General features: G+C 40.1%; 1 protein-coding gene across 1 annotated transcript in view; it reads right to left on the bottom strand.

Annotated features, from left to right (window-relative positions):
- Positions 1 to 1,526: 1,526 nt before the first annotated feature.
- The window catches only part of GORASP2 (golgi reassembly stacking protein 2), a 37,527-nt gene continuing 15,056 nt past the window's right edge, over positions 1,527 to 23,997 (bottom strand). Inside the window, exons 2-10 of the mRNA XM_044242312.1 lie at positions 18,586 to 18,666; positions 17,309 to 17,512; positions 16,505 to 16,591; positions 14,969 to 15,099; positions 12,025 to 12,157; positions 9,764 to 9,887; positions 5,657 to 5,743; positions 4,245 to 4,355; positions 1,527 to 2,663 (exon numbers count right to left, since the gene is read on the bottom strand). Coding sequence (XP_044098247.1) covers positions 2,323 to 2,663; positions 4,245 to 4,355; positions 5,657 to 5,743; positions 9,764 to 9,887; positions 12,025 to 12,157; positions 14,969 to 15,099; positions 16,505 to 16,591; positions 17,309 to 17,512; positions 18,586 to 18,666 — 1,299 coding nt within the window. The 3' untranslated portion in view covers positions 1,527 to 2,322. The remainder of the gene's footprint in view (positions 2,664 to 4,244; positions 4,356 to 5,656; positions 5,744 to 9,763; positions 9,888 to 12,024; positions 12,158 to 14,968; positions 15,100 to 16,504; positions 16,592 to 17,308; positions 17,513 to 18,585; positions 18,667 to 23,997) is intronic.

The following is a 23,997-nucleotide window of genomic DNA, read 5'->3' as shown; positions in this document are numbered from 1 at the left end:
ATACTGAGTGTGACATGAAACTGCTCTGAACTGTCCCCCAAAGAAAGGGGAATGTACCTTTCTCTTCTTCTTGCTGGCACCCGATGGCCTGGTTGGGACTACAGCTGCCACCCGGGTCCGTGGAATTACCACGAAAATGGAAATGGACCCTGTAGAACTTCAGGTAGGAGCTGGTCTCGGACACTGCCACAGACAGGTCCTGCCTTGGCCAGGCTACCTCCAATGGGCCGTCTGAACACAGAAGAAATGAACTTTAAGTCACCATGACTTTGAGAATATTTGTGATAATGGAGTTTATTCCAAACTAATGTCCTCCCCTGTCACTGCACTCTTGTGTGCACTTAGGGACACAGGGTGATAGAGGGGGTTCAAAGGTCATTCTGACTGCACGTGATCCTCCCCGCAAAGGCTGGCCAGAGAGTGCCTTGCCATAGTTATAACACTTATTCTGGGGGGCCCCTGAGGCCTGATACCCCCCAGGTTCCCTCACACGGCCACAGTAAGTGATGTCCTGCCAGGGACACTATCCTTTACATCCGTTTCTGGTTCCAGTGTGGGATCTGTTCCTATTTACCACTCAAACTGGTTTTCTTGAAGGAAGCAAAGGATATCTAAAATAAGTGTTTTGGCCCTCAGGAAGACCCAGTGAGCCCACACAGGCTACACCTGTGCCCATCTTCCAAACGAGTGCTAAGAATCCCTCCAGCCCCGGAGCTTAGTGTTTTAGATATGCTCATGGACTTTTCCTGGGAAGATGGCCCAGGACTGTCATGATTCTCAAATGAGAACTGTGACCTCACAAGAGTTAAGAGATTATTGGAAGAACTGCTGGTTTGTTGGTTTTTTTTTTTTTTAATCACTTTCAAACCTTAAAATGTATTTACTTGCCTTCCACTAAGGTATCTCTTCAACATTTAAAAAAAAATATGAGTAGCTTTTAGAATGCAATAACAACTTGCTCAACGGCCTCCTATCCTAGAAAGTAAAAAAATGTAACATTTAAACATGCTTGTGAATATTTTTCCTGTTAGAAGCTCTTCTCCAAAAACCGGATTGTTAATTTAGAGGAATATCCTAGAAAGATTTACAATGCAAACAGAAGCTATACTCAGAGCTGAAGTCTTCTTTTCCCATTTAGCTTTCCGTATAAACGTGGCTCCAGCAACGGATATGACCTAAACAACGGCTGGTACGGAGGCCTCTATTAGGGGCACTTGTTGGTGCTGCTAGGTCTAGTTTCTGGCTGAGATGAAGGTCAAGCACATGTGCTGCTCCCTTAGCAACATTCATGCTACTATCAGGTTAGTAACCAATGAACCTCTTTCATCTTAGTTAAAAAACAGATATAATATGCATTTAATTTCGTTCAATAAATCAATTCCACTTAACTTACCATCTCTTAGAAAACTTAGGAAAAAGCAAACATAAGACATGAAAAATTACATTAAAGATCTGTGACATACCAGAAAGGAACAAGTGCATACACGGTAATATGTTCTCAGTTAAATGCACCACAAGAAGAAAAATAAAATTACTGTAATTTATTGCTGTATCTATGCTGTTCCAGTAGAGCTATAATAAGTAGCCACAAAGTGCCACCTTCTGGTTTAAAACTGTGCAACATCTCCTTTATTTCTTTTTAAATGCCATTTTAAGGTGGACGTATAAAGCAACAGCAGCAGTTACAAAATGTTGTCTGAGTAATTCTGAGAGCTCTAAACAAAGATCTGTGTACAGGCTGAATAAAAAGATGTTCGATTCATAGTGCACACTGTTTAACTTTAACAAACATCTTTAGTTGGAATTTTCGTGTAAACCTTTAGAGAGATGTGACTCACAGAGACCAAAAGTAAAATAGCTTCTCCTTTCACAATTTAGTGAGGTGGTCTGCATTCTCAAAAACGATTTACAAAATACGAGAAATGTTGCGTGTGAGTACTAGGCATAGAATATTCCATTTTCTTACAGAAGGAGCAGCAGGGGGACAGGGAGCCTAGTGGATGCCCTGTCACCACCTTTCCCAAAGATGTATATCCCCAAGAATGGCAGTGGAAACCTGGCAGCAAGCCACTCTCACAATTCTTTTTGGTTGTTTTAAAATACAAGCACTCTCTGACATTTCCCTCCCCAGCCTGTGAGTACCACCCCGGCCTGGCAGGATACAAGCCCACGTCCTCTTCCTCAGTTTCCCCCTTAGAATTATTTACAGGATGCCTACAGGTACGGTACAAACTAGGATGAAATTAATGACAGTTTGCATTTCCAGACACGCTCCCGTGGTTAAATAAGCCCACCACGCTGACTCCGAAGGCTGCTTCAAAGCTAGGGTGACTCGGAGGCACTCGCATCCGTAACCGCAGAGACAGGCTTCTCGCTGGCTGGGGTGGGTTCGCAGCCTCTGTCCTCAACAGTGCTGGGGGCCTTGGGGGCGGGGGGCGTCACATCCACAGCGGGTGCGGAGGCAGCGTCTGCCCTTGCAGTGGTCGTGACAGGGTCGGAGGGTGGGCTGCCGGTGGGTGGGAGAGAGGAGAGCAGCTCCCCTGAGCTTGCTGCAGAAGACACCTCTGGAACCAAAGGGAATGACGGGAGGAACTCGGATGGCATGGGGAGAGGTGCAATGCCAGATAAGTTTCGGGGAGGCAAGGAAGGAAGAGGTGGCAAACCTAGGACAGAAATGGCAGAGATCACACATCCTACCAGCACTAAAAAGGCAGCAGTCATCATCACACGAGTGTTTTTGCATTTCACCAGAGAACCGAAGCTGAGGAAGGGCAACATGCATCACAATCCCTGCTTGTCCTCAGTTGAGGCCACTCCAGACCTAAATATCCATAGCCAGACCAGCTGGCCAGGAGGCAAAGTTCCGGGCTTCTAGACTCCAAAACCCCCATGTGACTCGGCCAGTTCCAAGAAGAAATGATTCTCCCAGTTAGGACAGACAGAAGCCTGCCCAGCAGGCAATGCTGCTACACTAGCGTTGGATGCGGGGACTCCCAGTCCCCTGGCCAACTGTTGGGTCAGAGCTGCCCTCTCGACAGACAACAGGAGGAGGACAGGGAGCAAGCCCTGAGGGGAGGCCGAGGAAGGGAGGGGCTTGTCGTGTAGCCCCTACTCCCCATTAGCCTCACCAGAAATACCCAGCCTCTCTTCAAGCCCTGTGACTGGTAACCATTACACTTGGTGGGTTTACTGTGATGATTTCAAAGTGCAGAATGAAGAAAGAGTATTACTTCTTTAAGAAACAAGGAAAGGTAGAACGTACAACATGTTCAGAGCAACCACTGGGCTGGCGAAACCCTCGATGCTCTTAGAGTCTGTTCATTTGGGAAAAGGGTGGAAGAAGCCAAGAATACGGGGCATAAAGGAAAAAACAAAGGGAGTGCTAAGATAGGTAAACGTTAGACTTTACAGTCTTCATTTGCTTTTTAAACCACTGTCCTGAAAAGCAAACGGGTTAATGAGGGCAGGTAATGAGTACACCCAGAGAGGGGGTGGTACATCTGGGCCACTATGACCCAGACAGAAACACGACAGAGTACACTCACTGACATCACTCATGTGCCTACCTAAATTAGAAATGAATATCCCTGACCCGCAGCCACCTCCAAGTTAAAGGTAATGTGGGTAATCATTAACTCCAAGAGCAGATCTGTGGGACACTCTGCTGCTTCATTCCCATCAATGACTAAAATCAAGAGCCGAAGCGCTTGATATTGGCTAGCTTAACTATTTGTAGCTAAAATCCCAACAGTTTTTGTTATAAAAACATCTGTTAATAAGAGAGAATATCTATCAAATAACAAATGCAGCCAGCTGAGCCAGGGTGAGGGTTTCACAGCCCAAGGTCCTGGGACGGAGTGCTCCAAAGCACCACTGGGGGCAACCGCCCATGACAGGAGAATAGCAGGCAGTTCATTCACCTCCAGGGGGTACTGAACCCTTTCCATCTAAGTCAGTAACAGCAGTAGCACAACAACACTGTTCTCCTTCTGCAGATGGCCTTTAAGGTACTCAGGCTGTTGGGTACAAGGAGAGGAAAATGGAGGAGAGGCAGCCACATAGAGGACAATCACAAAAACATTCTTCTTCCTCTTCTTTTTTAAGTAAAAAAGATTAATTTGGAGCAGGTGAAATTTGTTAAACTGATCTACCCTTTCTGGAAAAAAGTGCAATAGAGGATTTGCTTTCCTGGGTAAAAGCTTTTTATTAGCCAGAGTCCTAGGAAGGCAGGATGGGCAACATACCCGGGTTCACGAGTTCCGGTAAGCTGACGCCTGGCATGACGTGCGGTGTGGGGAGGTTGAGGTTGGGGAGGGCAGGCAGGTTAGGCAGTCCTGTGGGTAAAGGCATCAGACCTAGAGAGAAGGAGGAGAACAAAAGGTAAACCACTCCCTCTGGGGAAAACGTTTCATCCTTGTGTTCTGAAACAAGTACTACCCACTCCAAAGCGAGAACAGTAGAAGTCCACTTGCTGGCTGGCAGCTCTGTGTCCTAACATTAACAGCAACCAGAGCCAAACAGCTCACTTCAGCAAACTTTCTGTAGCTCCGTGATTAGGTGGCTAAGTAAGGGTTAAAACCCAGCCACATACTTCCAGACCTGAGAGCCAGAATGAAGATGGCCTGAGTGCGGTGGCCTCAGCAAGGGCAGGAGTAAAGGCAACTTAGCTTCTCTTTGACGGTGGAGGTTTATAGTGCCTCCCACTTTGCAATTTTTTTCCTGAAATAACTTCAGACTTACAGTTGCAAAAGTTTATACAGAAACCCCCTATATACCTTTCCTTCAAGTTTCCCACATGTCAACATTTTACCACACTTCTTCACCTGTGTGTGTGTGTCTACACATTTAGTTCATGGCTTCATATGTGTATGTAATGACCTCATTAGTCATACAATTAAAGGGTCTCACAATGCAAGTATATTTGAGCCAACAAATAGTATTTGATTGCCACCTGATGAATAAAGACACTTGGTCGTCACTAGGAACCGTAAGAAAAAAACAAAAATCTAGCTTATGTTAGAGCTTCTGAAGAACGTGATAGGGAATGCTCTCTCTCAGGACACAACATTGATTCACAGAGACGACTATCTGAAAGCCCTAAGGAAGCCTGGAAGGACAGACTTTTATTTTATTTTATTTTATTTTTTAAAGATTTTTTATTTATTTATTTGAGAGAGAGAGAGACAGTGAGAGAGAGCATGAGCGAGGAGAAGGTCAGAGAGCGAAGCAGACTTCCCATGGAGCTGGGAGCCCAATATGGGACTCAATCCCGGGACTCCAGGATCACGCCCTGAGCCGAAGGCAGTCGTCCAAACAACTGAGCCACCCAGGCGTCCCAGGACAGACTTTTAAATGCTGCTTCTTCCTGCCTCACGCTGTACTGGTGGGGTAGCAGGTGGAGGACAAGGAGCCTGAGGCTCAGCCACCAACAGCTGGTAATGGACAGCTCAGTGACATCTGCTCTCATTTATCACAGTTACAGCAAAGGTAAAAAGAGATTTAAAGACTTTTTTTAAAAAAATTAATTATTTTATTGATTTAAAGACTTTTGAAAAGTCACCACAAAGGTGTAAGATTTTTTTTTCCTTTTTTTAAAGATGCACAGTATCAGTCATGCTATTATTAATACACGCACCTCTCGTCTCCGGCTGCTTACCTGGTAATGTAGTAGCTGGGTTCATTGGTGGCACAGAAGTAAGGGACTGGTTTACTTGTGGTGGCAATAATGGTACTGTTGGGACACCTGAAACGAAAACATGATCTTTAAAAAAATTTCTAACGAATTCAGTTGATAAAGAATGGACAGAATTTATTAGGACTCTTCAGCACCCTTCCTTCCCCACCATGGTAAGGCCTTCATTCAGTCCTGGTTTCTGGCTGCTTCCCTGTCTTAGCTGATCTACATACTCTGCCTATGGCCTTTAGTGAAGACTATTAGCAGAGTCTGGCCTAACTGGTGTAGGAGGCTCTGCAAACCCACCCCAGCTAAGTCCTCTGGACAAGAGTTTTACATCTGACCTAAGCAGGGCTAGATTAGAAAACTGTTTAAGAAATTCAGAAATGGGGGTGCCTGGGTGGCTCAGGGGGTCAAGCCTCTGCCTTCAGCTCAGGTCATGATCTCAAGGTCCTGGGATCAGGTCCCACATTGGTCAGCGGAGAGCCTGCTTCCCTTTCTCTTTCTGCCTCTCTGCCTACTTGTGATTTCTCTCTCTGTGAGTCAAATAAATAAACTCTTAAAAATCTTAAAAAAAAAAAAATTCAGAAATGGGATTCCAGGATTCCAGTCAATCTCTACTGGGCTCCTGAACCAAATGTCACATAAACCAGGGCTGCTAGGGGCAGCAGGGGCATGTGCCCTGTGAGAGAATGGATGCCAGTCTGTGAAAAGGGAGTCAGGAGGACAGCCTCAAAGAGACAAGAGTATGAGGGCCTCCAGAGATGGAGAGAATGACCTGGCTTCCCGAATTTCCATTTCCTTTTGATAGGAAATGGATGGGTTCTGTGACCCTCCTCTGAAGTCTTTTTACTAATGCTAGCTTGAGGAAGTTATGTTCTTCAAATGCAAGTAAATTTTAGGATACTACACAATAAAGGTTATCTATTAATGTTTACCACCTACTCATGTGAGAGGTTTTGCTGGCCAAACAATAGTAACAATGTACATGGATTCCAGAGTGTCTTATAAAAATCTGCTTAAATATAGTAAGCAGGAATGAATTGTGCCTAAAAAGCATGAAGGAGCCCTTTTCAGATAGTTATTTATTATGTATTTAATTTTCTGTAGAAATGGAGGTAAAAAGTTGGAGGAAAATGGAGGTAAAAAGTTACTGAACATATCAGTAGCTGATATGTTTATCCATTCAAGGTTTTGGGGGGCACCTACTATAAGCTGGACACTGTTCTAGGCCCTGATGCACTGTACAGCATAACGAAATGACAAATCACAACCTGCAGGATAAATTCTAATGAGGGGAAGGAAAACAGAGTCTGATATTGAGCAAGTAAAATACACAGCCTGTAAAATGGTGTGAGTTCTCTGCAGAAACAGCAAGCAGGGGACGGGAGAGGAAGCATAAGAGAGTGTATAAAAATGGTCATACTGATTAATGTCCTTTCCAAAGGATATATTCATTTTCTAAAATTTTATAATCCCCAAATTTCCAAATCCATATATACATATATATTTTTAAGATACTTTTTAACGTCTCTACAGTTACTGACTGGGCTACTTTGCAGCAATTTAATTAAAAATAAAGACAGATAAGTAACAAAAAAAAAAGTAGGTTCTCCCATGTTATATGTTGTTATAATATTCAAAAATTTTTTTTTTTAAAAGATTTTATTTATTTATTTGAGAGAGAGAGACAGTGAGAGAGAGCATGAGCGAGGAGAAGGTCAGAGAGCGAAGCAGACTCCCCATGGAGCTGGGAGCCCGATATGGGACTCGATCCCGGGACTCCAGGATCACGCCCTGAGCCGAAGGCAGTCGTCCAAACAACTGAGCCACCCAGGCGTCCCTATAATATTCAATTTTTAAACCAATTTTCTCTAAGTGAAAATGTTGATTTTGGTCTCTTCTGAGAAACTGATTGACATTTCTGTCTTTTAATATTTAAGAAGCCATTTCTCTACAGTGTAACAAGGCTAGGGATCTCAGTGCCTGTGCTTCTAAGACAAGTGTAACTATAATGTAATGAGGGAAGATTTAAAATGTCAAAAAGAAACTGTGATTTGAGGAGAGATGTCAGAAGAGCTCTGATATGGCACTGGAACACTTACTCTAAAAGAGAAAAGAGTTATTCAGACACAGAGTGGTCTGCTGCTGTGGGCGTTACACCAGCCCACCTGTACTAAGTCTATTCAGGAATAAACTAGAAGACCATCTGATGGAATCTAAGAAAAAGAAACCACAATATGAAAAAGGATTCCAACACCGCTCAATTGAAATAAACTTTAAATTCCCTCCCGACTGTATCTATGATTTATACTGGCGACATTACTATTTCATTTCATCTAGGAAATGTTCTGAACACCTGGATTGTGGGCCTGACCTCACAACTCCATAAATTTACTACAAATCATGGAGCTGCATACATACAGTGACTTAATTTTATGGTAGTTAGTTACATTTCAAAAAAGCTGGGAAGAAAACAGCAAAGGGTAGGGGGTAGAAAAGCTGGTCACCATAGTGCAGACTGGTGAGGCTGGGTGGTGGTGGTGGGAGGGGCTGGTTCATAATGCCATGCCATCTACCTTAGGCTATGTCTGAAATTTTTAATTCTAAAAAATTGAAATTTTACATTTTATCTAGAAAAACACATCTTTGGGAATGAAAATGAAGACTGAAAAGGGCTGGAACTTGAACCTAGGGGACCGAGTGTAAAAATCATACCATTGACCTTAACTGCATCTTGGTGACTCCATCTCTTTTAAGTCCGTTCCAGGACAAAGGACAAAGGGAAATGTGAACAAATCGTGAACAAAAATATTAAAAGGAGGGACGCCTGGGTGGCTCAGTTGGTTAAGCAGCTGCCTTCGGCTCAGGTCATGATCCCAGCGTCCTGGGATCGAGTCCCACATCGGGCTCCTTGCTCGGCAGGGAGCCTGCTTCTCCCTCTGCCTCTGCCTGCCTCTCTGTCTGCCTGTGCTCGCTCTCTCTCCCTCTCTCTCTGACAAATAAATAAATAAAATCTTTAAAAAAAAATATTAAAAGGAGCTCAAGAATAAATGTATATTAATGAGATAAAACTAAACTATATATTTCTTTCACTTAGCATTTATTGAGTAGTAATATACTCTTGGTTTTATGAAGAAACAAAATCAAAACAGGTGATTTTTAAAAAGGCAACAGATAAATAAACTCAACCAACATACCAAGTTAAGATCTATTATCATGTGACCAAGCAATCCCAGGCCTAGGAATATAACCAAAAAAATGAAGACACAGGTTCATGCAAAAACTTGTACACAAATGCTCGTAGCAACGTTATTCCTGACAGCCAAGAAGCAGAAACAACCTAAATGTCCCACAACTGATGGATAAATAACATGGCATGTTCACATGATGGAACATTAACTAGCCGCAGAAAGGAAGTAATACTACATGCTACCATGTGAATGAACCTTGGAAACATTATTCTAAGTGGAAGAAGTCAGTCGCAGAAACGGCCTGAGGGATTGGGGAAAAACAGTGAGAGACTGAGAGCGCACAGGGTTTCTTTTGGGCTAATGAGACGTTCTGAAATTGACTGACATGATGGGTGCACAACTTTGCAAATACAGAGAAATAAATCCCACTGCACTATGTATTTTAAATGGGTGACTTGTATGCTATGTGAACTGTGTATCAATAAAGCAACTGGAAAAAAACTAAAACAAAAAAGGACTGTATGGGTGAATAAGAAATAAGAAAAGGGAGGAAGCCATGCATGTGTCCCCTGCACAAGACTGAACCCCCAGGGAGAATGGTGTCTTGCTCCCGTTTGTATCTCCAGTGTTTACTACCTGGGGGATGGGATAATGCAAACATCTGTTGAGTAGAGAGACAATTAAACAGAACTGAAAGGTACAGTCCGACTCTATAACTTGTCCAAGCTAAGAGAAGTCCTGACTCTAAAATACACGAGAAGAGATTTAAATGCAGAGCGTATTTACAGTTTTCAAAGTACATCGACATTAAGTTTTAAAATTCTTTAACCAGAGACGGTAAAGAGTATCATGTAAAACAAAGTGGGTTGAAAAGAGAAAAGATTTTTCTGCACACCTGTACTGAGAACATTACTGACAGCTGGTGGAGTTGAGCTAATAGAAAGTCCAGACAGACCCTGTTCAATTTCTGTAGTTCCCGGTGGTGACAAAGATGGGGGATTAACTGAGGACAGCTGGACCTACCAAAAAAAGAAGGAAAGAAAAAAATTACTCAAGTTTACTTGAAAGGACATACAGATATTGTCTCTTATTGTTCCTACAGATACCTTTTTTAAACAAAAGTTTTTATTTAAATCCCAGTTAATTAACACATAGTGTAGTATTAGTTTCAGTTGAAGAAAAGTGATTTAACACTTCCATACGTCATCCGGTGCGCATCACGAGTGCTTTCCTCAATCCCCATCACCTGTGTCACCCAACCTCCTCCTGCCCCTCTGGTAACCATCTGTTTGTTTGCTATAGTTAAGCGTCTGTTTCTCAGATTGCCTTTTTCTCTTTTTTGTTTGCTCATTTGTTTTCTTTTTCTTCTTTTTTTTTTTTTTAAAGATTATTTATTTATTTATTTGACAGAGAGAGATCACAAGTAGGCAGAGAGGCAGGCAGAGAGAGAGGAGGAAGCAGGCTCCCTGCTGAGCAGAGAGCCCAATGTGGGACTCGATCCCAGGACCCTGAGATTGTGACCTGAGCTGAAGGCAGCGGCTTAACCCACTGAGCCACCCAGGTGCCCTCATTTGTTTTATTTCTTAACAGATACCTTTTTTGATTAAACTAGCTGTCAGAAGTTTTACCTGGGACTTCTGCCTTCAGACACTCCTTCCTATTGCTGTTACCTGTCAAAGCCCAATCTCTCTGTCGTGTCACTTCCAGTCTCTTGATAACATGGCATCTCCCCCATTACACACACTACTCTAGAAGGAGATTCTCCTCTTTCTCCCCTTCATAGCTGTCCCCAAATCATTTTACTCCACCTTTCCTCTACTCTTGAGTTCTCAGCTAGTTTTTAACTTTCACTGTTCATGGAAGAAATCAGCTCAGAAGTCTTAATACCATGATAGAGTCCTTGGAAGTTTCTCAAGACTCTAACCTCGTGAGTCCATCTTATCTTCTCTCACCAGTGAATGAATGTGGCAGCCAGACCTCTACCTTCCGGGGCACGGGAGGGATAAGTAAGTCTACGTGGATTCTATGGATGGGTGGTTTCACCTCTGGATACTTCAACTTCTGCCAACTCCAGTGCCCCCTGGCACATTCCAACACAACTTGCATTCTGGCCCTTTTCTCTAGCTGCCATTTCACCCTCCGGTCTTCTCAGACTGCCCACAAGCTTAAAACTGGGGCAGAAACCACTGATGAGGAGCAGCAGACACGGTGGTAGGAATCTAAGCATGGAATGACATGGGCTCTGGCCATCGGCCAAGGGCAGGGGTGGAGAGTGAGGAAAGGTTCCGTTTCTCTAGCTCCTCTTCACTTTCTCTAGAACTGGGGATGGCCAAACCGTGTACCAAAAAATGAGAGTGGTGGCAGCCCTGTCTTTACAATGGTAGCATTCCCTTCCGGATGTTCGGTTCTTACTTATTCATGTAGACGAGAAAGTCAATGTCCTGTGAGACTTGCATAGAAAACATTTTAAAAGCCTATAAGCCTGTGCAAATATCTTATTCCTTAAAAAGCCTCACTTTGATCCTGTAATAGTTCCCACACAGCATCTTGCTCTGCTTTCTCAGTTAAGTTTCTTGAAACACTAAGCACCGGCTCTCATCATCACCTTATCACCCATGTTTGCCCTCTGTCCCCTGCGGTCTGGTAGCTGCACCCCACCAGTCTCTGAAATGCTCTCACCCAGGACGTGTGTTTTTCAGTCCTCTCACCTGACTTCTCTCAGTACCTCAGAGTAGACATGCCTTCTTTCTTGAAGCTCTGTCCTTCCTTAGGATTTCTACTGAGCTCCCTTTGCTGAATCCCCTTTCTGCCCATCCATGTAAATATTAGGAATGTTCAAGATTCCAGACTCAGTCCTCTGACCCACCCATGCCCAATCCCCTGACAATTTTGATCACTGTTCACATTAGGCTAAATTACCCTCCCTCTGCTGAGGATTCCCAAATCTGTATCTCTAGTCTTATCCTTGTTCCTGAAATCCAGATCCACAGGCTAGCCATCTGGCTATCATACAGGAACTTCATGTTCACCATGGTCAGCATTTACCTCCTCACCTGCCCTATCACCTTCAGGGCTATCCCCCTCACCCCCCACAGACACCTGATGATTTGTTTTACTGGAAATTGTGTGATGTCACCAGTAGTGAAGTTATCTTACCTCTGTAAACCCATCTTTAAGAGGAGTAATAGGTGTACCAGTCATCTGTCCAGGAAGAGAAATTTTCTTCCCTTCTTCAAACGGGCGTGTTGGTATTCGATGCAAATAACCGTATCCAATGCCGCATCCTAGGCTACGAAAATATTTTTTTTTCTTAAAGTTATTGTTATCAATCATAGCTTGCATTTCTCTGAGATTTTGAAATACAAAACCGATTTCCATTCTTTTAAATTACGTCATCCTATCAGAGGTCTTTCCTGACCACCTTTTATAAAACAGCATCCTTCCCTCCACCAGACATTACCCTTATTTTCCTTTATTTTTCTTCAAGCATTTATCATCGTCTAACACACTACACCATTTATTTATTTTTTGTCTCCCCCAATAAAATGTTAAGGTCCTTCAGGGCAGAGACCTCATTTTGTTTACTGCCGTAACAGTTTCTGGCACATGGCAGACAGGAATTATTTGCCTAATTAATGACATATAGCCTTTCCACTCAAGAGCTCCAAGCACTTCTGTACGATGATGTCATTCACACAGCCCAAAGTTCTATTTCAGAACCTGAAATAGGTTGGACTGAATTGGATTGAACACAAATCAATCCAAATTAATACAGATTCCTTCTACTTCATCCTCCCACTGCCACCAGAGGCATCTTATTAATAAGACATAATCACACTGCTTCTTTTCACAGTCTGCTGGCCTCCCAAGATTCTGTTTTCCTTCTTTGCTTTAGAGAATTACTTCTCTGTGTTCTGTGTAGTGCTGGTGGGACTGCCCATCAGGGGGCCTTATCCAAATCAAGGAATGGTTCACAACCCAAAGCAGGCCAATCTACCTCTCCTGCCCATGGCTGCAAAACTTGGGAGTGACAGAAAAAACAGAAATGGCTTCATCACATCAGTAGAATACTAATGAAAACTGCTCATTTCCTTCCTCTGTAACTCCCTAGTGGTGCTGAGTTCTGTCATTCCCATGTCTGATACTTTTGCTGTTTCTCTGATTATACAAGCAACTCCGGAGCAGTAAACTCATGTTTGCTTATGACAACAATAGTTGTCATAAGTGATTCAGAGTCCCACTGCCCAGGGTGTATCCAAATTTCTGTCCATGGTAAGCTCTTCACAATCAGATCCCATCTTGGGTTTCTATCAAGATTGCCTTTATCTCCCAAACTACTTGATACTTCCTGAGAGGGCCACACACGGTTATCTTTGTGCCTCTCTTCTGCCAAGCCATTTATTATTTCTGTGGATACTACCACCACCAAAAGCTGGGAGAGCACGTAGTGGCCAACTCCAGCTCTTCCTAGTCCAAATCTAATTTTACAATGATGTTTCATATTACAAAATTACTTATTTCTTGGCTCACTTTTCATCCTTTCTACCATCAAATCTGCAATTCTCACTGAACTAGAGAGGAAGAAAGTAAGAATAAATAATTTAAACTGATCAATGATAGCCTTTCAGAGGGAGGCATTTAAAAACAAGGTTCTGGGGCGCCTGGGTGGCTCAGTGGGCTAAAGCCTCTGCCTTCAGCTCAGATCATGATCCCGGGGTCCTGGGATAGAGCCCCCACATTGGGCTCTCTGCTCAGCAGGGAGTCTGCTTCCTCCTCCTCTCTCTCTGCCTGCCTTTCCACCTACTTGTGATCTCTGTCAAATGAATAAAATCTTCTAAAAAATAAAAAAATAAATAAAAACAAGGTTCTTGGAATTAGTGATGTTCTTTGCATCTGGACTTCACCATCTTCAGAATCTCTTCCTTGCACTTTTGATTCTGTTTACCAAGTACTCTTGTGATACTAATCTGACCTGAGTGTTTTTCTAACTGGAAAGGGGAAATATTTCTATTATAAACTAAGTATATGCCATGCTAATAAACACAGCAGCTTCTCTACAAATTTAGTTTAAATATGAGGCAGTCCTTCTGAAATGAGTCGATTTTGAATGCCCTGAGACCATATTTCTGTGTGTTTACAAACCTGGACAATGGAAAATAACTTGATCAAGAACTGCCCCAGACAGTCCAGATTCTTAAGGTGATACCTCTATTTTCTCAAATTGCAACAAGCCAGCATTCTGGTTGCAACATACAGTCAACTACAGAGTAATGAAAAACTTGTACAATTTAAACAACAGCTGAAAGACCTGAAGAAGCGAAGTCAAGTCCTCATGCTTGCTTTGCTTTGGCTTTTTGAAATTAGGGAAAATGACTTGATGAATGGTCCTGGAAAACTGATTTTCTACAGTTTGCTTCTCTGCTTGGCTTGATAATCTTTTTAAGCTACTTTTCTTCTCTTTTTTTTTTTTCTTTTAATATTTTATTTATTTGTCAGAGAGAGAGCACACAAGCAGGGGAAGTGGCAGGCAGAGGGACAAGCAGGCTACCCGCTGAGCAAGGAGCCTGAATGTGTGGCTCGATTCCAGGACCCCAGAATCATGACTTGAGATGGAGGCAAATGCTTAACCAACTAAGCCACCCGGACATCCCTCTAAGTTGCTTTTTGTTGTTGCAATTCTGTCTAACTTTTGCTTGAAATCAGTCATTTTTGAAAGTCAACAGTTTCCACAAATGGCTAAGAAATTTCCCCAACAGCTAGAGAAATTTACACCTGTGTTACCCCATTGTTAGGGAAGGGAACTAGGAAAATAAAACTGAAAACTATTTTATTAAAATAAGGAAATGAAACAAGGCTGTTGAATCTTAGATCAGTAAAGAAAGGACCGCAGTATATACATACACCACACTACCTAAAGATATGCTTTAAAAAAATGGATTACTAGTTGATTACCAGTTTCAGGATTCTAGGTTAGCTCTTTCCTTTTCTCAAGAGAAATCTTAAAATAAACTAATAACGTGTTTCAAAATAAAAGCAATGATTTTATAATATCTACTGGTAAGTTTAAGAAATTATAACTTTGTCTGAAAAATGGCCTTACCTGCCTTCACCACCCCATGCAGAATTCGGTGTAATAATCACTTCTCGACAGTTATCAGTGTCTGTATTATACACATAAAGTTTCAGTGGTTTTGCTTCATGTGTTTCAATAAGGCTGAACAGATCTTCAGACTGTAGAAACATCACAGGAAGAAAACATATTTATGTTACTCAACTTCAAAACAGTGGGTCTCAAACCTGGCTAATAGCAGAATCACCTGGAAAACTTTTAAAAAGTACAGATTGTAGGCCCTGCTGCTAGACATAAAATTCATTTCTCAAAACCAATACTCCAAACAAGATTTCAAATATTTTACCTATCTCCTATGTGTAATGCCTTATCTCCAGTTCCTTAAGACCTGGTCAGCAATTTTAGTAGACTCTTCTACAACCAAATTCTATATATTCTACTTTTACTCTTCATTATCTTCTTTTAAACATTTACTTCTTCACTTGAGAGAGAGCACAAGCGAGCGTGCACACAGGGTGGGAGGGAGAAGGAGGGAGAGAATCTCAAGCAGACTCCCCGGGGAGCCTGACACAGGGCTTGATGTCATGACCCTGAAATCATGAGATCATGACGTGAACCAAAATTAAGACTTGGATGTTCAACTGACTGAGCCACTCAGGTGCCCCTACTCTTCATTAGTAAGACCTGGTTATATGGGCCTCTTATTTTTCTCTCATTTTTCATTTAGCCATATATACTTCCACTACCTCACAGACAAGGAAAGGGATCTAAAAGAGCTGAGCCAAATTTGTTCCCGTAAAATAAGGGGAAGAGAAAATGAAATCAATAACCCAAATGGGCATCTGCTTTAGTCCTGAGGTATATGTAAGAGACTGTTTTATTTTATTTTTTATTTTTAAGATTTTATTTACTTGACAGAGAGAGATGACAAGCAGGCAGAGAGGCAGACAGACAGAGGAGGAAGCAGGCTCCCCGCTGAGCAGAGAGCCTGATGCGGGGCTCGATCCCAGGACCCCGAGATCATGACCCGAGCCGAAGGCAGCAGCTCAACCCACCGAGCCACCCAGGCGCCCCCCCCCCTTTTTTTAAGATTTTATGAGACTGTTTTATTTTTAAAGATTTCTTTGAGAGTGTGCTCACAAGAGTGAGAGGAGCAGAAGAGGTAGAGAATCTTCAAGGAGACTCCCCACTGAGTGCAGAGCCCCACTTGGGCTCAATCCCACGATCCCAAGGTCATGACCTGGGCCAAAATCAAGAGCTGGATGCTCAATTGACTGAGCCACCCAGGAACTCCTAGAAGAGATTTCTGTGTATCATATACAAAATCTGTGCTATTGTCACATGGCATGTATTTTTCCCTACAGCTATACCTTATAGGACACCTCCCAGACATTCTGTTTAACACCCTGTCCTGTTAAACATCTATTTTACAGATGCATAAGTTATCTTGATTAGCAAAGACCTAAATTTCAACTCTAAATGTGAAGTATGTAAATACACTTCTGAACTTAAACATTAATGAGGAAACGTTATGTAACTTTCATTATTAATAAACACACCAATTACCTCATTCATGACTGTATCTGCTCCAATGATATAATCGCTGTGAGGTCTGAGACCTGCCAGTGCTGCGGGAGAATTTGATTCTACTTCCTAGAATAACACAAAAACAAACCCCAAAATTAATGTATATAAAATTATCTTCCAAATTTGCATTTCATAGTCCTTAACTTTAGTGATTTAAAAACCTCTTGTATTTATTTTTCTTTAAGATTTTCTTTTATTTTAAAGAGTGCATAAGTGGGGTAAGGAGCAGAAGGAGAAGCAGACTCGAGCAGTGAGGGGCAGGGAGAGAGAGAGAGGAGCAGGCTCCCCACTGAGCAGGAGCCCAATGTGGGGCTTGATCTTGGGGCTCTGGGATCATGACCTGAGCCAAAGGCAGACACTTAACTGAGCCACCCAGGTGCCCCATAAAACCCTTATATTTCTATCTTGTTAGACATATCACATATCAGAAGTTATGGAAAAAATACATTTAAATCACAAGCATAAGAATCACATATTTAATAAAAATTTAAAATATTTATCTATTTCATTTTTTAAAAATATTTATTATTTCAGCTATCTGTATCTATCTGCTTTGACGTCTGTCCTTCTAATGGATGAATCATGAGAAAAATAGTTCTTAGGCATCTGTATTTGTTTCTCTTTCGAAATTATTAAAATCTGTTAACCTACAGGAATGAATTCTAATTTTCAGAAAACAAAAATAGCCTAATAATAACACCTCTACAATCCAACTAAGATGAAGATAGCGCCCTTCTACATCGTTTCGTAAACTGTAAGTAACAGCTCAGAGCTAACACCTACCAATACGTGCCAAACATTTTCGTTTGCCCCATCAAAGCTGCAGAAACGAATGCTCACTCCCAGCAAGCCCTGGCCGCCCCACATGTTGCTGGGGGTGACAGATGTCTCTCGCAGCTCCAGTGTTTTACTACTGTAGATCAGCATTTTTACAGGCTTTTCAACATTTGCTTTCAGTAGATCCTTTAGAGTGTCATTGTCTTTATTCTGTGAAGACAAAGAAATCATTTTTCTTAATAAATAAAAACTTAGTTAGCTTAAGCTAAGGCCCTATGGGAGTAATATTAATAATCAACATAAATAAAACATCCAACAGGTAAAGCTGCCACTAACATTCAAATGTTCCTTGAGGTGAAAGAATGTTGAAAATTAAGAACTCCCGTGTTACCAACTTCAGACTTTCTTCTAATAGCAGACTATGGATTATGAATTTTGCAACCCAACATTATTTGAAGTGATCTAGGGTTTTAGTGCTAAAAAACCCAAAATATTCCATAAGAAGTCATATTACTAACAGAGTTGGTATGACTTTGATTTTAAAATCTAAGACATTTGCTGATGTTGTGGTTTAATTTTGGACAGCACTTCCCAAATACACGTCTTATTTATTTACTAGGAACTGGCAGGAAAGAAAAATAGAAGCAGCATGTTAAATATTTCATTACATAAATGAATAAAGGCTCTTACATAGGAGATGCTGATAAATAATGAACAAAATCTTAAAACTGCTACAGAAAAAAAAAAAAAGACAAGTAGCCATTGTTGTAAGAATTTCCTTTGGTGAAATTATAGTTTTTTTCCTTTAAGACTTTACTACAAGTAAACTAAAAGCAACTTACAAAAGGTGGTTTTAATTCTGTATTTTTGGAACATACCTCTCTATCTGGTTCTAAAAATATTATTTATATAGCATGAAATTTTGCTTCTCAAATTTATTTGAGAAGGTGTCTTTACTAATTCAAGCATACAAAGGTCTGAAATCATTGAAAAAGCAAACTTTTTCATCTTATTTCTGCTTAAAAAATTAAATATTCAACATATAAAAGTGTCCTAATAAAAATATTAGGAGCTATTTTATTCTCCTACAATAATCACTGAAGGGTGAGGTATAGTATTCTATATTAGACATTTTCGTATTTCCTTACTTAAGTTTTATAAACTGGTATCATACTCCATATAATGTTTATAACTAATATACAACCACCACAGATAATCTGAAAAAATTCCATTTCAAAGGATTACAACACATTATAGTTGAAACTACAAAAAGCTTAACTTACTAATCTCGAACCATTAATAGAAACAATAAAATCAAAGAATGGCTCCAGTCCAGCTCTATGTCCTGGGGAATTTTCTTGTACCTGTAAAAACAAAAGTGCCAAAAATGTAAAATACAAAGCTTAACTAAAAACTGTAAGCTAAATTTTAATACCTATTTTCAGTAAAAATAGACTAATTCCACTGATAAGGAAATACAGGTAAAAACATATGAATTCTCTCATTTCTCGTCATCTCTCTCAGATGTGGCCCTTGTACCTCCCTAAATTCTACCCATTCTTCAAATTCATCCCATATATGAGGTTCTTTCTCTATAGTTCTATTTCACACCACCTACTTTTGGGGGGGGGGTCAACCTTTCCAGGATATAGCACATAACAGTCATCACAACTAAGTGACAAATTCAATTAATTTAGCAAGCATTTGTTCCACAACTACTATTGGTAAGGCACCATTCAATTACAAAACTAAAAGGAACATAATTGCTGATGTCAAGATATTCATTATCTGTTAAGGAACAGATAAGAAGAGGAAGGGAAAATAGAGGACACACAGCCCTCTAATAACTGTAATACAAGACCAACGAGTTTAAGAGCTATGACGGAGCTACAAAGTTCTAAGGAGAAAATTAATTCTGACTGAAGAAGCTTCACAGAAAAAAAGAGATATCTGAACTGTGCTTTAGGTTGAGGGTTTTAAAGGTGAGGATAGATAAGAGGGATAAGAAAGGACATCTGAAAGTTGAAATATTGAGTAAAAATCTAGGAGTCTGAAAAAATGAAGTTAATATAATACAGCTAGACAACAGGATGGTGTGGGATAGAAATATAGAATTACAGATTTTGAAAATCAGAAAATCTACAATCCAGGGGTATCTTTAAACTGAAGTCTGTGGATGGCTTCGGGAACACGGCAGCTCCTGTAGTTGTATGCAACATTTTATATGAATCAGCAGTTTTCTGGGTATAAAGATCCAGAGCTTTCATTAGATTTTCAAATGTCTTCTCCAAATAAGGTGCTAATACCACAGAATTTGTGTAGTTCCTTTATTTACAGGTGAAGAAACCATCCCATGACCTGCCTGTGATCCTGCTGGCTCATGGTAGAGGTTAAACTCAGAAGTGTATCTTGCAACTATTAGTCCAGTATGAAGGCTGGAAAGAAAGCAGGGAGTCAAACTTATACGGGACTTTTTTTTTGGGGGGGGGTAAGATTTATTTATTTATTTGACAGAGAGAGAGAGAGAGAGAGAGAGAAAGCACAAGTAGGCAGAGAGGCAGGCAGAGAGAGAAGGAGAAGCAGGCTCTCTACTGAGCAGGGAGCCCCATGTGGGGCTCGATCCCAGGACCCTGGGCTGAAGAAAGCCACTTAACCAACTGAGTCACCCAGGCAACCCTAGAGGGGACTTTAAATGGAAGACTAAGATTATTTAGATTCTCAACCACTCAAATATTTAGCATCCCAATTTTGAAATAGACTAAAATTTAACTATTAAATTTTCTGAATTTACAGTAATAAAAATATTAGGTGCTATTAAGAGTAGTAATATGACAGAACAACAAAAAATTTAAACAATACACTTTGCATTTCCTCTAAAATATTTTCATGTTTTAAGGACTTTTTGTTCCAACTGACGTTATTTTATACTGTCAATACTATCCTATGAAAGCAAGGTTTGCCTTGATATTTGCAGGCTGATGATCTGTAATAGTCCTAACAAATCTAACAGTGAATCCTTAAGTTATCCAAATGATACACATTCATCCATACATAAATCTGTAGCTATCTGCACAGTAACAAATCATTTTAATGCTTTCAAAATGGAACTCAGATTGTTTCCAGAATCTGTTCCTCTAATACCAAACTTCTTGGAATAATGATACTTAATCTTGGATTGATAATACATTCATTAGTTCCTGAACTGATGCTACCTTTTATTTATTTAAAACCAAATTACACTACCATTACTTCTGAAGAAGTAAAACTAGGTCTTCTTCATCTGTCACAGTAAGAAACAGTTGTCCATTATAAAGATGGTTCAATGCTTAACTTAAACTGTTTAATCTTGCTTTACATAAATTTTCCTGCAAATTTGGGACTACATCACTTTTGTAAATTAAACAAGTTAAATATCAAAGGGATTTATTATTTACAAGTATTAGCTCTAATGAAAATAATCAGCACATACTTGTTTAGTTTCTTTATAAGCACTTTTTAAAAATGGGGGATATTTTATATTCTACGTATTACCAAGCAAAATGTCTAGAACTCAAAGTAGCAGGCAGATTTCTCCTCAAAAGGCAACTCTGAAAGGGAAACAGTAGCTGTCTGGAGCTATTATGAGAAGAAAAGTGAGGTCAAGTCACTGCTAGCTGGGAAAGAGTCATCATCTACTAAGTGTGAAATGCCTATTAGGTCCCTAGCAATCAGGTGTGAAATGCCTTGGGTTTGAAAAAAGGATAATTACCTCTTTTAGATGGAGATATGGTTTAGATGGATCCATGGAACCCCCTCACCGTGGAGTTTCTCATTTAGTAAGGTCCTTATCTAATCATCTAATTCTCTGAATATTTCCAAATGACCTTTTTCTAGAAACCAACCAGTCCATTGAGCAGTTTCAGAATTCTCCACTAAGGCTGCCAAAAGTTCATCTTTTAGTTAACAAGGACCAAAGACAGTACTTTTGTAATATTATCACCACCTAAGAAAGTTGATCCCACACACTGATGCCTATCACGCCACCCTTCGAGTCTAAAGTTTTACCACTATTTGTTTGAAATGGAAAGTTTCCAATGCCATTAGAAGTGTTCTGCCCCATAACTCAAGAGATTCAATAGCCAAATAAGAATTCTAAAATAAATGAGCTTAGAGTTCTCTATTTTTCTATTTGCATTTGCTACAAACATCGATCTCCTCTAATAGACCTTGAAATTAATTTCTTTCCTAAATTACTTACATCATTAGTACCAGCATCATTCTGGCAACTAGGTATCTTAATTACTAATAGAAAGCCAGCAGAGGGAGCCCTAGAAAATGCTCTTTGACCCTAATATACTTAAATTTCCTACATTTCATAGCATGGAAAATACGATCTAGAACATAGGAAATTAAACATCCACAGAGGTAAGTTTCTCTGGCAATATTATCCACTGACAAGAATCTCTTAGGCACCCAATTTTTCAAGCATCATGTTATTACTTCAATTCTTTCTGTCAGAGTACTCTAATACCTTTCAATTGTTGATTCATTGCCAGCTTCCTTCAAACCACGTTAAATTAAAAAACAAAACGAAACAAAAACCCATCTATCTACCTGCCTACCTGGTTCTATAGGTCATCAGCATTTATTATTGGGACAGACACTACAGCAATTTAAGATGAATAGGTTAAACTGGTTAAGTATAATAGTTAAGATTTTACAAGATTTTGAAAAAATGCACAATGAAAAGACAGAATTCTAGAATTCAAGACTGATGTGGTTTTGAGGCATGATTTTACCTATTTATTAGCTGTGTGAGCTTGGGAAAGTGTATTTTTCTTTCTGGGCCTCAGTTTTTTCATTTGCAAGTAAACAATAATGTCATCTACTTTACAAGAATACTGTAGAGAGTGAATGAGATTATGAAACACTGAGCTAAGGCTGACATATGATAGGAGTTTTACAAATTTTTTTTTTTAATTATGTACTGGCATGTTTGATGCTTGGAAGAAATCTTTTTTTTTTTTTTAAGTTTATTTATTTAAGTAATCTCTACACCAACATGGGGCTGGAACACATGACCCAAAGACCAAGGGTAGCATGCTCTTTTGACTGAACCAGCCAGGCACCCCAGGAGTCCTACAACTCTTAAACTTCGCTTCCTAACTGCAATCACCACCTGAGGGCAAATTTTTATAACCAACAAATTCCTGGACACTACGTTATTTTTCTAACCAGATATTAACATCTCTCATCCCTTTGGGGGAAAAAAAAAAAGGAAAGAAAAAGACCTAAGATGTTAAGAGAAATCATCTTTCAAAATGTGTCTCTCAAAAATCAATTCCAGATGGACAACAGAGTCCAGATGGACAACAGACAACAGAAGATCAAATAATAGGGCGCCTGGGTGGCTCAGTGGGTTAAGCCGCTGCCTTTGGCTCAGGTCATGATCTCAGGGTCCTGGGATCGAGGCCCGCATCGGGCTCTCTGCTCAGCAGGGAGCCTGCTTCCTCCTCTCTCTCTGCCTGCCTCTCTGCCTGCTTCTCATCTCTCTGTGTCAAATAAATAAATAAAATCTTTAAAAAAAAAAAAAGATCAAATAATAAAAGAATAAAAAGAATAAAACCATAAAGGTAAAATGATAGAGCCTTTAGAGAAATACTAAGAGAATATCTTTTGAGATTTTCAAATATGAAGACTTCTTAAACTGGATACAAAAAGCACTGTCCATAAGCTAAAAAAATTTATAAACTAAACTACACTAAAATTACAAACTTCTGCTCATCAAGACAATTAAGACACTGGAAAGATATAACACACATCCAACAAAGGAACTATATTCAGAACAGATTTAGAACTACACAAATCATTAAGAGACAGTAAAACCACAATGAGATAGGACTTCACATCCACAAAGTTGGCTAAAATAAAGACAATAACAAAGGCTGGAAAGAAATCCTCAAACATTAATGATAGGAATGTAAAATGGTGCTGTCACTGTGGAAACAGTTTGGCAGATTCTCAAATGTTAGTGAGTTATCGTATGACCCAGCAATTCTACTCCTAGATATATAAACAAGAGAAATGAAAGCATGTACATATGAAAATCTGTACACAAATTTCATAGTTACATTATTCACAGCAGCCAGAAAGTGGAAACAACCCAAATGTCTTTTAACTGATGAATGAACAAACAAAATGTGGCACACCCATAGAATGAAATATTATTTAGCAACAAAAAGGAATGAAGTATTCATGTTACAACATGAATGAACCTTGAAGACATTATGCTAAATCATGAAGACCACAGATTATATGATCCCATTTATATGAAATGTTCAAAGAAGGCAAATCCACAGAAAGAGTAGATTAGTGGCTGCCAGGGGTTAGGGGTAGGAGGAATGTGAAGTAGTTGCTAATGAGTACAGAGCTTCTTTCTGGGGGTAATAAAAAGGTTCTGGAATTAGCTATTGGTGATGATGGCATAACTGTGAATATACTAAAAACAAAACAAAACAAAAAAACCCAGTGCACGATATACCTTAAAAGATTGAATTTAATGGTAGGTAAAATATATCTCAATGAAGCTACTAAAAAAACCCCAATATATAACATAATGGGGAAATGGGGAAAGATTTTAGTTGACCCTAAGAAAAAAGGATACTGATGTGACCAATAAATAAGAAAATATGCTCAACTTCAACAGTCATCATGAA

The sequence above is a fragment of the Neovison vison genome, chromosome 3 (genome assembly GCF_020171115.1).
Source record: "Neovison vison isolate M4711 chromosome 3, ASM_NN_V1, whole genome shotgun sequence".
NCBI classification, from domain to species: Eukaryota; Metazoa; Chordata; class Mammalia; order Carnivora; family Mustelidae; genus Neogale; species Neogale vison.
This window is presented reverse-complemented; position numbering and strand designations above follow the sequence as displayed.